This window comes from Pseudorasbora parva, chromosome 3 (assembly GCF_024679245.1).
Source record: "Pseudorasbora parva isolate DD20220531a chromosome 3, ASM2467924v1, whole genome shotgun sequence".
Taxonomy (NCBI): Eukaryota; Metazoa; Chordata; class Actinopteri; order Cypriniformes; family Gobionidae; genus Pseudorasbora; species Pseudorasbora parva.
Window position 1 is genome coordinate 8,687,657 of NC_090174.1, and position 14,182 is coordinate 8,701,838.

The 14,182-nt window shown below is 38.1% G+C and overlaps 1 protein-coding gene across 1 annotated transcript in view; it reads right to left on the minus strand.

Moving 5' to 3' along the window:
• Window positions 1–14,182, minus strand: part of LOC137071732 (LHFPL tetraspan subfamily member 7 protein) — a 238,710-nt gene that overhangs the window by 140,497 nt on the left and 84,031 nt on the right. Inside the window, exon 2 of the mRNA XM_067439928.1 lies at window positions 5,897–6,035. Within this exon, the coding sequence (XP_067296029.1) occupies window positions 5,897–6,035 (139 nt within the window). The remainder of the gene's footprint in view (window positions 1–5,896; window positions 6,036–14,182) is intronic.

Consider the following 14,182-nt stretch of genomic DNA (forward strand, 5'->3'; position numbering starts at 1 on the left):
CAGCGGTAGGCACTTATTTTCTGCTGTTAAAATTATTTAAGGTTTCTCTGTAATGATCAACGTAGAGCCCAAAGGCTCAATTAAAACAAGCATTTAAATGTACAGTATTCCCAATTCCAATAAAACCTTCCAAGGCCCCAAAAGTATCAAGGACAAATTTGAAATCCCTTTTCCTAATATACATGCATCTAGCATATGAACATATTTATTTAACATAAATGCTTGTCATTGCTTTTGTGCAAGTAGATACAGTATGATGCTCTTTACAGAAGTATAAAGAAGTATAGCCTATTTAAGTTTTTGTTAAATGTGGGATAAGTGTTATTTCAAAGCCGTTTTACAAAATGGACTCGGGCCGAGTCCAAAAACAAACTTGTAGCCAATCAGCTGTTAATGGGCGTGTCTACTAATGATAGTGAGAAGAGCGCGCTCAGTGCACATCATTATTCAAAACACACAACACACACGTTTTTTAGGACATTAGCCAAGAACTAGGGATGTCTCGATCAGGTTTTTTTGCCCCCGAGTCCGAGTCATTCGACCTTGAGTATCTGCCGATACTCAAGTCCCGATCCGATACTTCTATAATACATAAAAGAATAAAGAAAAGCGAAAAAACGAACCAGGATGTTCCTTATTTTTTATTTTATTCATCTTATTTTAACATTCAACAACTCTAACAAACAGAGCACTTGTGTGAGGTAGCTTGAACAATCAAGTAATAAATAACATGAATCTAAAGAAATAATTCTTTACTTTTGGATTTTAGTGCAACAGTAAATATAAAAAAGTCCGGGACCGGAGTTGCGCAGAGCAGGAAGTATAACAGCGATATCAAAAGCACACCCATACTCTCACAGATGCAGAACAAATAATTATGTTGGTGTGAAATAAACAGTTATGGAAATTAAATTAAATTAAATTAAATAATCTGCTCCCAAAAATCCCGAAAAAAGTCTGTTAGTGCCTCAGTGACAACTTCACTCAGAGAAGACGTCGATCTCCGCTGTCAATCATGACGTCACACAGCCGTTTTTATAGCATCAAATAACTAACTAAAACTAAACTTATGTAAAAAACGAACACTTAAAATGAAATCATTGTGTTGATAACTGCCTACAATGACATAAACTAACTAAAAAAAATATTTGAAGTGTAATTTGATTGAAGTGTAATTAACAATGCTTTTCAGGTTTTTATAGGTCTAACATTAGTTTTTAGGTGGAGAAATTGAATAAAGTAGGCTAATCAAATATAAAATAGCTGCATATTTAACTGTTTAAAAGACTAATCCTTACAAAAGCTATTCAATCAAGAGCAGTGAGTGCTCCTTATCTTTTGTTTAACATTAAACAGACAGCAGTAAAGGCTACTGCCCCTTTAAGACCTAATGGAAGGCCCTGCGTCGTCTTTCTCGACTGTATAAAGTCCTCTTAAGGCATATTCAGACTATGTCTGCTTGGATACTCATCAAGATGGACATGTTGACATACTTCTTGTGTGAGTTGGTCCGTTTAAGCGCAAGACTTGAAAGAGAACTCAATCGGATCGGGACATCCCTACCGAGAACTAATGTATGCTGGCTTTTGCTTGAATATGCTCGTGTGTCAAGTTCACTTGTTTGTCTATTTGCGATCGTATTGTCCCTCACTTCAGCGATGATAAAGACCCGTTCATTTGCTTGACCACCTGCCCTTTTAAAAGTGCCCTTTTTGATCGCACCGTGAATGTGATTTCTACCGAGGGGGACCCCACCCCGAACGCTATCTCTACCAAGGGGTAACATCTTCATAGATATGTATACATAGATGCATTCGATCCGCTCCAGACACGTCAGCGAGACCGCCATGTGTTGTCAATGATGCCACAACATTGAGCAGCTTCTGATTGTGAAATCGCAGAAATTCCTGGAAATAGGATAACCTTTTATAGGTAAGAATGTGTTGGTTTGTGTTTTTATATTTATAAACTTAATATTACATTTCTTCTGTGGTACTTGTAATATTTTTACTTTCACTATGATAACTTTTTAATGTCATGCTAGCTAATGACTTCATCATTTTCCGAAGTCTTTTTCATATATAGATATTCATACATGCATCTAGCTATAGTGACGTATTATGTATAGCGCCTTATTGAAATGGCTGCTAATGAGGCTTCTATGCATCTATGTATATGTGTTTATGTAAGTGTACACTACTCACTGTTCCTAATGTGTGTGTGTACACTAACCATACATGGCCTTCAGATCATGTTACCGCCACTGCATTCGCCTGTTGTTGAATGAAGGCCAGCACTACATGAGACATGTGGCCACCCCTGAACCGCTGACCTGTGTTAAAGGGCTGTAATTGTCTTTTTTACTGCGGTCAGTAAATCTCTGAGTGCCCTCACTGTGCCATCACAACAATCTGGCAATGGTCGTTGCCTAGCAACCGGCGTTGAGAGCAAACACTTCTTTATTTATTTAATCATTTCGCTTTTGTGACTGATGCGCACTGCAACAAAGCCTCGTCAGATTGATGGGCTTTTTAATCTGAATATTGTTCAAGTTCAGAAAATATCTGTATAATCATGGTGGAGGATGTGTGTATAAAGGAAATATCTGAAAAATTATAAATTACATTCACCTGCCCTGTGAAATAAATGTTTTGTAAGCCAACCCTAATCTTGTCTGGCAGGACTACCAGCTAATAGGGTCAAAGTCAACCAGGTAAATTATTTTAAACCCATGACACAGCAAACCGACACTAGCGGCGACAAAGCTTGTCAAAAGAGTTTGGAGCCAAAAAGTTGCACTTAAACACACCGCAAAGACTACAGGAAATGACCAACTAGCATGTAGATTCTGCAGAAATAGCTCAGCAGGTGGCAGTAGTCTGTATTAGTCATTCAAAAGGGGAAACTGAAACTAGGATTGTGGATAAACAAACTAAACGAAGCAGCGCTTGTATACTATTTTGAATATGAATCATGTTGGTCAGTTGGTCTTTACTTTCTTTATTCCAGATGGCCATGTTCAGGTAAAAGCCATTTATGTACAATCTTGACTTTGTTGTTTGCTTACTTTCATCAGTTTCTTCTCATGCACTGAGCTGCTTCTTATGCTAAGATGAACAGCCAATCAGCCCAGCAAGCAATGTTGCATTTAAAAGCCGTCCAAACACAGCCCTGACATCTAGGCTAAAACAAGGCAAAATTTGGGGTGTCGGTTAAAATTTGATATACTTCTAACCATAGCCCATAAATAGACTAGTCATCAATTTCAAACAAATGAAACCAAACACCTGACAATCACTGAAGAAATGAAGCCAATCACTGTTGACTTTGCTTACGTGATGTAATATCATACATCTCGCAAGTTATTTTGGCTATAAGTGGGTTACTCATAGCCAGAATATATCGGGTCTATAGATAACCGAGACAGTGAAATTGCGGCTATTGCTTTCTGGGAAAGGTGCATTCCCCAAAAGAATCATAAGCTAACTATGGCCACAAGTTTCATCATTATCAGCATAGTTAAACGAGTCAGTATTTCCCGAAACTATAGTTCCAATGAACATTCGCAAACAGCTTCGCAACATTGTATTGTTGGAACTACAGTTCTCAAACTGTGGTTAGAAGCAGAGTTTGTATTTCGCATGATGTGAACTTGATAAATCCTCATCTTAGGCAAAATAAGCAAGCTGACTGTTACGACCCTGTCTCCTATCGGTCTGTGAGTGTGTGTGATCAGCTGCAGACAATCATACTCATTAATTGATTTGTGGGAGGAGAGTATAAAACTTGTACTCACTTGCTCATTAGGGCTTCCTCTGGGGGGTCATCTCCAGAGGAGTCATTTTTGCTCTGCTTTGTTTGTAAATCATCTCACCTTTATCCACATTCCTCACCTTTAGGATTAATATTTTCCCCTTTATTTTTTAAAACCCTAGACATTGTTATATTTCTGTACCGGATCATTGTTTATTTAACAAATATTCTTGTAAGCAAATTATTGGTTTGCGTGTGATCCTCTTTGTGTAACAGCTGAGAACGAGCTGGCCGTTACACTGACATTCAGTACAATCTATATGTTTTATTTCAAAAACGTCATTTACGTCTTTTAGTTTGTCAAGATATTAGTGCACATGTGCGTACATGCTGTGGTACGTAAGAACGAGCCTATGACTGAATCTGAAAATAAAGCAAAATAACTGAGAAAAATAAGAATTGGTCCTCAGATGCCATATCTGTAAGTTATAGCAAAACCCTTTGTTTTAACCAAAGACTACAATTCTGTCATTAATTACTCACCCTCATGTCGTTTGAAATCCCAAAAGACCCTTGTTCATCTTTGGAACACAAATTAAGTTATTTTTGATGAAATCCAAGAGGTTTCTGAATCACACCGTAAGCAATGCCATTGGAACTTTCAAGGTCCAGTAAGGTAGTAAAGACAATGCAGCGCTTCGAGGTTCTACGTCCAAATGCTGGCTCGTTATTGGCCAACGCTAATCACATGAGCACCCTGACGCATGTGTGTAATGCTGGAACAGGAGCTAGCCAATAAAGCACCGCCATTCTGATGTAGAACCTGGTCTTTTCTACGCGATATCATAGGAGAACAATGTTAATGAGTTAAAATGGATGAATTGTTGAATAAAGTAGTTATTTTAGGAGGGGTTTTCTGCGCACAAAAAGTATTCTCGTCACTTCTCTGTAGTCACAAAGACTATTTTAAAAATGTCTTTACTACCTTTCTGGACCTTGACAGTTGCAATTACATTGCTGCTTATGGCTGGTTCAGAAACCTCTCGGATTTCATAAAAAATATCTCCATTTGTGTTCCGAAGATGAACAAAGATATTACGGGTTTTTCATTTTTGGGTGAACTAATCCTTTAATCTGATCTCTAATGGCTTCATTAAATGTTATTACTCCACCACCAGCGTGATGTCATTAACCAATGTGGTTGAATGACAAATTTGCGACAGTACGATTTCGGGAAACAGCCATGACTAGCTAGTTGATTTCTTCAACGATGCATCATAATATGGTAGTCAAGCAGCAAGTTATATCATTGTATTGGAAACGCACCCCAGAAAATTTCTCTCATTTACTGCCCAACACTGATTCAACATGTGCAATTGGACAGGGTGCCTATTGTGCAGACAGTGTAGAACACACCGCAGAAAGTGAGCTGAAAGACAGTTAATGATGTCCCAATTTTGGCTTGATGTGTCACAGCCTTTAGATAGGTTGGTTTGAACTGGCAGACCACCTTGGACCAGCAACCATATTGCAGAAACCAGCTTAACCTGGTATATCAGAAGAGATCTAGATTGTGAAATAGTGTTTGAATAAACTCTTTCATGCAATTTAATGACAGTGTAACATGAATCTTTGCATTTATAATATGAAACAGCACTTAATTTTAGCTACAAGTGTTTCATACCACGTCATATCAAATTGTATCATTCCTCCCCTGCCCTGCCAAAAAAGAACAATACACTTCAAACATGAACACAACAGAATTCAGATGTTACGCCCAAAGCAGTTAGCAGAGCTCCAGCGTGAATCACATGATATTAGAGCGGGAGGTGAGAGAAGGAAGGTCTCTGCTCCTATCTGAAGATCCCTGCTGTTGTGTGTACTCACAATCACACAGAGTAGAAGATCCAAGGGAAAAGTCAAGCCTTTCTTCAAAGTGAAGTGTGGGAAAGAGATATGTTGGGGTTTTACAAGTCTTGCATAGATTTTGTTAAGCTCTCAGATGGTCTATGGGGGTTCTGTCTCAAGCTAGGATTAAGGTTTTACTGACTAGGATCAGTCGTGTAATGCTTCTCAGCGTGGTTCCTCTAAGGGTTGGTGTTAAAGAGCTGATCAGAGGTCAGATAGTAAGACGGACACTAACCTGAAGCCATCTGCATGTATCCTGCCAATGTGCAGATCCTCCTCTCCCAGGCTCCACTGGGCAGGAAGATGGTGATGATGGCCAGCAGAGAGCTGACTGCCAGCAGAGCACATCCACCTGAACACAGCACCGCACTCGTCTGGAACACACAATGAACAACACTTACAGATGCTGCTGCTTTTATAGGAGTTCAGACTGTTTCTGGGGCTTGATTGATTGATTTTTTTCAACTCAAGCAATCCACATTTGATTCTGTTCCCAGTAAATGAGTTAATCTAGCCAAGAACGGTTATAAAGAGATACACTCTCAGAAAAAAAGGCCCAAAATCTGTCACTTGGGTGGGGGTGGGGGTGTGGGCGGTCCCCTTTCGTACATATAAATACCTAAATGGTACATATTATTAGAACCTTTTTAAAGGGTACCGTCCCAGTGACAGCTTTTATACATTTTTCTTGTGTCATTCTTTCTTTCATACCCCACTAAAGGTCCACACGTGTGCTTTTTTTACTGTGTGAGATGGGGTGAACTGTGAAGCTAATTGAGTTTTACAAACACAAGAAGACCAACGGTGATGGTCAAGAATTTAGTTAAATAACACATTCAGTTTCAGATGGTTTTTACCAGACCCTATCACATACCCCCAGATCACTGGAAATATACGACATTTGTCATATGGGATCCTTCTGTGATATAATTGCATCTTTTTGCAATTAAAAAAGCTTGATACTGGTCGCTATTCTTTGCTATTATATGGACGAGTGTAAGCAGGACTTTTTTTTAAATTATTATTATTATTCTTTTGTGGCCCATAAAATAAATAAGGGCATACGGATTGAGAACAACACCAGAGTGTGTAAATTATTAATTAATTTTCATTTTAGGGTGAACTATCCCTTTAATAGAAAAAGGCAAATCCTAACTGCACTAAACATAACATACCTAACAATGTAAAGCCTCACACATAAAATAATATAATTTTGTAATAATAATCTTTTTTTGCATTTGCGCGCGCAAGTATACTATTTGATATATTATGATGTTTTAAATGTATATATCTTTCTATTGTTTCTTTATTTGTGGTAGTCAAAACGAAGGCTGAAAGCAAGTTAATAATAATAATGAATAAATATATAAGTTTATAGTATTATATTAATTTAATATGTTTTTTATTAATGTGATAATATATATTAAATGCATAATATATTACATGATTATGGATAATAAATAAAAATATAGTGTTAATATTGTTAGTGAAAATAAAATATTTGTATTATTTTATTAATAATACAACAGCTGGGAAGAAAAAGTAAATAAATAAACATACCCTATAAATATCTAATATTGAAAGTGTTCAATATCAATATTTGTTCAATATTTAAAACATTGAAAGTGCTCTCCATTCATTGTATAGACAAAAAGCAGCTTGGCCATTCTGCTAAATATCTCCTTTTGTTTTCCCCACAAGAAAGAAAAGCATATGGGGTTTGGCACAACATGAGCAAATTATGTCAAAATAAAAACATTTGGTTGATCTATACCTTTATTATAAAATGCCAAGCACAGAGTCATAGAAAGAGAAAAACATTTAAACACACTCACACATCCACACATGAGTTGTTCAGGTAGCAATATAAGGTGTGAAATCAATCAATTTTTCCTAATTGCTAACTCTGTGGGATCAATTTAGTGAAACAGCCAGTACTGATACTCTAATCTACCTCGCTCATTAAACCAAACACTTCTTCAGCCCTGCACACACACATTCAAAAAACACACAAAGGCCATCCCAGAAAAGAGATGTGTAAAATAAATCTTTTTTGTTTGTTTGTTTGTTTGTTTGTTTTTGTTTGTGAGCCGGCATTTGGTGTTGGCATGTATTTGTGAGATTATGGCACAAGACTCAGTACTTAAAGAGCTTGCGGTACAATCCCTAAAACAAAAACATGGAGGGTGCATATCTGAAACAGGCAATTGATCTAATCTGATGTAATCCATATGAGCATGTGAGGCAGGAAACAATTAAGTCATGAATTATTGATCTGTGCACAACTGCACATACAGTTGTGGAGTAGTAAGTACAGCATCTTAAAGCTTACTCTTGAACCAGCTTTTGATTATTTGAAAATCAAAACAATTTCAAAAGATCATATATCATTCAACAAAGTGTCCTCATATACAAATAACCTAGTTAAATCGCAGTCTTAGAGGTTGGGGAAATTCTGGTGCTAACAGCAAACAAAAAATAGGCCTAGTGATCAACCAAAAATACACATAAAAAATGTACACATACACTAAAAATGTGTTAATTATGTTGTGTAGTTGTGCTTTGAGTCAGTTGTTGTTGTTTTTTTATGTGGCAATGAAACATGCCAAATTGTGTGAAATAGTTTTTGACCAGGCTTTCATATAAATAAATTATAAACATATGCAAAAAAAGAGAGGACCAACAAAATATTAATAACTGTCTACGTTGTAGTCAATCTATGCTTTTTCCTGTAGGCTTTTTCTTCGTGTTTTGTACACCTGGTGCTGTATTTTGACTGATAAAGGCAAAACATTTAGTCAAATAAATAATTTACCAAGTGTAGTGTTTTGCTCTTCCCTCATATTTAAATTTATTTATTTTTTTAATATAAAATAGTTTCCTCATATTTTGATGGTTTAATCAAACTTGTAGGGTCGGTAAAAACAAATATCCCCTCCGGAAATCATTTTTGGCCACTACTGTATTTGGACAAATATGCAAAAACGCACTGTTTTAGATCACTCTGGCCCAAATGAACTGGTCACAGTCATGGTCCAAAGGTTAGAGAGTTGGACTTATAGTAAGTTTTTGTTGGGGGGAGTGAATAACCAGCACTCTGCTCCACCCTCAGTACCACGACTGAGATGAGACCCTTAAGCAAGGCACCGATCCCAACCGCTCCCCGCCGCAGTAATATGGCTGCCCACTGCTCTGGGTGTGTGCTCACGGTGTGAGTGTTCACTATTGTGTGTGTGCACTTGAATGGGTTGAATGCAGGGGCACAAAATCCAAGTATGGGTGACCATACTTGGCCACAAATCACTTCACAATGTAATATATCAACAAACTTGATAATAATCCTAATAATTCAAATAGAAGGAAAACTAGACTGTTCTATATAGTTTCTATATGGGAACTTTTGTTTAAAAAAATGTGGCTTATACACTCCTGAACAAAATCTTAAGACCAGGGGATGCATTGCAAGTTTTACACATTTCGCACTTGTGGATCATAACCGGGTTGTAAGTGCTGCTTCAAAATGCCAAAAGAAGAAACAGGAGCAAGAGACAAAAAATAGAGAGTAGGCAATTTATTGAAAACTGCATTTAAACTGAAACAGGCCGTTCATCAGCTGATCAATAGTTTAAGATCATAGCCCAAAAATAAACGCACAACAGTACTAAGTGTCAAAAAAGGACTCAGTAGTGAGTAGTCCCACCGTTCTTGTTGATCACTTCAAAAACTCGTTTCGGCATGCTTGATGCGACTGTTTCCAGGAGGCTTGTTGGAACGTTGCTCCATGTGGTGAAGATGGCTTCACGAAGGGCATCCACGGTCTGGAACTGACGTCCATTTTTGCAAACTTCCCTTGCCATCCATCCCCAAATGTTCTCAATGGGATTTAGATCTGGGGAACACGCAGGATGGTCCAAAAGACAGCGTTGTCCTGTTGAAAGACCCAGTCATTACCGCACAGACGTGGGCCGGTCAAGAGGGATGCCCGCTGCAACAGATCCACATAGCCAGTCGCCATTCGATGCCCCTGCACAACCTGAAGCTCCATTTTCCCATTGAAGGAAAAAGCACCCCAGATCATGATGGAGCCTCCTCCACTGTGCCTCGTAGAAAACATCTCAGGTGGGATCTCCTTATCATGCCAGTAACGTTGGAAGCCATCAGGACCGCCCAGGTTAAATTTTTTCTCGTCAGAGAATAAAACTTTCTTCCACTTTTCAATGTCCCATATTTGGTGCTCCCTTGCAAATTCTAAACGGGCAAGTTTGTGTCGTGGGAGGAGACGTGGCCTTTGAAGACGTTTTTTGTTCTTGAAGCCCTTCTCTAGCAGATGACGTCTTATGGTTATTGGGCTGCTGTCAGCATCAGTAAGGGCCTTAATTTGGGTTGAGGATCGGCTTGTGTCTTTACGGACAACCCATCGGAGCCTGCGGCTCAGTGCAGGTGAAATCTTTTTGGGTCTACCGCTTGATTTTTTGTCCCATAACTCTCAGGATTTTTTAAGAAATGTAAAATGACTGTCTTACTGCGTCCAACCTCAGCAGCGATGGCGCGTTGCGAAAGGCCTTGCTTGTGCAGCTCAACAGTCCTGCCACGTTCAAAGAGAGAAAGCCTTTTTGACTTTGCATCAGGAGATCTTGACAGTATGACTGCTTAAAGGACAATGACATGAAAGCCAGAATTTTGAGCAGATTTGACCATTTTATGGCTATGGTCTTAAACTATTGATCAGCTGATGAACGGCCTGTTTGAGTTTAAATGCAGCTTTCAATAAATTGCCTACTCTCTATTTTTGTCTCTTGCTCCTGTTTCTTCTTTTGGCATTTTGAAGCAGCACTTACAACCCGGTTATGACCCACAAGTGCGAAATGTGTAAAACTTGCAATGCATCCCCTGGTCTTAAGATTTTGTTCAGGAGTGTACCAAGTTGCCTAGGAAAATGTAGTTTAGTAGTAGTACCATCCTATGGCCCTAGTCATGCAATAGTATTGTAGTATATAAAAAAATTATATTCTAGAATTGATATACTATTTAAAGGTGCACTATGCAGCTTTCCGTCCACTGGAGGAAGCCTATTCAAAACAAATGTGTAGTTTGATGACGCAAAGTGTGAGCGCAGCATCTTGGGAGATGTGGTCTTCTCATCACAGCCGGTGGAAAATAGGACTCGGGCAGAAATCACGTTCATGCGTGAGTCTAAAGCAGAGCAGGACCGATTGTTCTGGACCTGAGCACAGCTGCTGGAGCGATTGTTAAACAAATACCCGCCTCGCGAATACCGGGACTTTTATTATGACGGGACGGGACACATTCGCCGGGCGCCTGCACAGATCCGCTCTTCCGGTTATGATTTTGAGGTAATGTAGCTCTGTTTATCATATTAGATACATTTAAGTGTGTTCAAAACAATGTTATGACTTTACTCCGTGCGTTCACTTGTTCACACTGCTAAGAGTAAAGCGCTCCTGCGAAATAAAAGCCGAAACCGAGGGTAACGCAGATATGACGCAATTGACAGGCGACTTCCTCAAATGCAATGCTGAAACGTCCCTGTCCTTAGTTAAAATAGCAATTTTCTCACAATTTACAAATAGTTGGAAACTTCTGGGATATTGTAGGTACTCAACTGAACAAAATATATAACACCGGCCTAGTGGTTTTTGGATATTTTACTGCAAAAATACTACATAGTTCACCTTTAAAGCCTACCTTGCCCCTTTTTACAAGATGTAAAATAAGTCTCTGATGTCCTTAGGCCTAGGGTGTGTATGTGAAGTTTCAGCTCAAAATACCCAACATATTTTTTTATAGCATGTTAAAGTTGCCACTTTTTGGGGTTGAGCAAAAACACACCCTTTTTGCGCGTGTCCCTTTAAATTCAAATGAGCTCCCGGGCCCCTTTCAAGAAAAGGGCGGAGCTTCAAGAGCTCATGCTCCAGCATACTGGCAACAACAAAGCAGGACAATCTCATTCACTGAAAATGCCAGAAATTGTCAGTAACGTTATTCCGCCTTATGTTTGAACCGGAGTTTGCGTACAAAGTGCTGGTATTGGGGCATCTTTCAGAATCAGCCTTGTTGAAAAGATTCTCGTTTTTGAAGCAGTCAGGGGCAAAAGGAGAGTTATTTTCATTAAAGCTCATAAGGTGGATAAATGTGGATTAAGTGCATTTAATTTAATAAATACTGCAATATTCAATTAAAAATGAGCACTGTCAATTTTCATCTCATGGTGACTTTAAAGGAATGACCATGACGGTCTCCTGCAGAAAACAGAAGCAGTCTTTCTGTAAAGGTGCGTCACAGGTGGGTGCTTTTCAGTGAGATTTCAAACTAAGGTTTTCATTCTGACAGTGTGTGATGCCTCTTCATTAGATCAGCCGGGGCTTTCAAATACTGTTTCCACACACAGAACTGCAGTATCAAACTTAGTGGACCAAATCAACAAGATAGTAAACAAAATATCTGTTAAAAAGCTACCAGCAGATCTCTTGCCAGAGCAATTCATATACATACACAAAACAGTGTTGTCACATCAGCAGTGCATATTAGGCAAAAATCACAATATTAATTCAATATTAATGCCCACACTATAGGGACTTCATTTTCCTTGTGGTCTCAATGGCGAAGACATTAATGGCGTAATTGGAATGCAAATGAAGATGAGATGGCAGATTCATATGTGATATCTGAAACCGCAGTATTTCTAAGGGTAATGATAACATTTGTAGTAATTATGACTGTTTTGTGTTGAAGACAACATTACAACATCCTTTACAATAATGGCATGACTGCACTGTAAAGAGCGGGGGGGAAAATCTAATAACACAGAAGTGGAACGTTGCAGACACTTCGGCAGAAACATATTTCCTTCAAACTGAACTCATTCCCCTTTAAATGGTATTCATATATTCATAGAGGCGTCTGGTTTTCGCAGCGCCATCTCTTGATCTTGCAATCTTTGAAGCCTTTAGATTAAATGAGCTCTTGCCCACTGTTCTGTCAAACATTACCGTGTTTCATTACAACTAATAGAGACATATTAGGGCTGCAACAGATCAGATCCAGAACTAAATGGTACCCTGGAAAATCATAAATAGGCTGTCTATGACAGGAATGTTGATGATGCTCATAAGTTAAACAAGCATATGCATATTTCATCTCTAATGTATATAGTCCAAGTATGGCTAGGAAACAGAAATGTACTTTCTAAGGTCAATACTAATTAGTGGTGCTTGCCAAGTGTGCTGTTACTTTTCAAAGCAATCAGGCTCACGCTTTTTCATCTAGTGGATGATAATATGGCAAAAAATATCCCATACTTTTACATTGAAAGAGCGACTGAACTCAAAAATCACAATTCTGTCATCAAGTTGTCCCAAACCTGTATGAATTTCTTTCTTCTGCTGAACACCTAAAGAAGATATTTTGAAGAATATGGAAAACCAAGCAGTTGATGACTTTCACGGTATGGAAAAAATAAAATATTCAGTGAAAAAGTCAATGGTGTCTCAACTCTCAGATTACCTCCATTCTTCAAAATATATTATTTGGTGTTCAGCAGAAGAAAGAAACTCATACAGGGTTTGAAACAACTAAGAGGGTGAGTAAATGATGACAGAATTTTCATTTTTGGGTGAATTATTCCTTTAAGTAATTTCTAGAGATCAGACATGGAATATTTTGATTTGGGCAATCAGAACACCACAGCAGCCGTATAGCAAAGACGTGACAACTGCCCACAATTAATATCCAACACATTCTAATGGCAATTTGTAACTGTTTGCAACTTGCATTTTGGAAAATTCGTATAATTAGGGATGCAACAATACAGTTAGTACACGGTTCAATACATACCTCAGTTTTTAACCACGGTTTTCAGTTCGGTTCGGGGTTTTTTCTATTCTATTCTTAGGCAAGGAACAGAAAGAGGTTAAGGACAAAATGTTTTTATTGCAATACTATTTTACTTAAAAGACTTGAAAAACCTTACTAAAATTAAAACTTTACTTAAACAAAAAACTTGTACACATTCCTAGTTTATTGTATAATATAAAATAAATATATATTGAGATGAGATGTACAGTTGCATTTAAGTATAAAATTGAATAAATAAATGTAGGCTAAAATTAAAATTACACAGTCTTCAATATACAGTATACATTGATTAAAAGCTACTGTATTAAAGTTTTTTTATTATTATTATTCAAGAGCAGTGAGTGATTTTCTCTGTCTTTTGTTGTTTTCGAAGCTTTGATTATGTACAGTGTGCAATATAACATGAGTTCATGTTTCGCGTGTAAAAAAACAGTATTTTTCACACAATTTACTTACAGGGCTGTTTCCTCTGTCCTAAAAACGGCCTGATGATTTCCTTGTTCTATGAAGTCCCTCCTTCAGAAACACGTAACGAGTTCTGATTGGGCCAGCGCTTCCCGTGTTGTGATTGGACAGCAGCTTAGCGCACTTTGCCCGGAAAGGTCTCGCCTCTAACCATAACGGGGAGATGCAAGCGATGAATGCA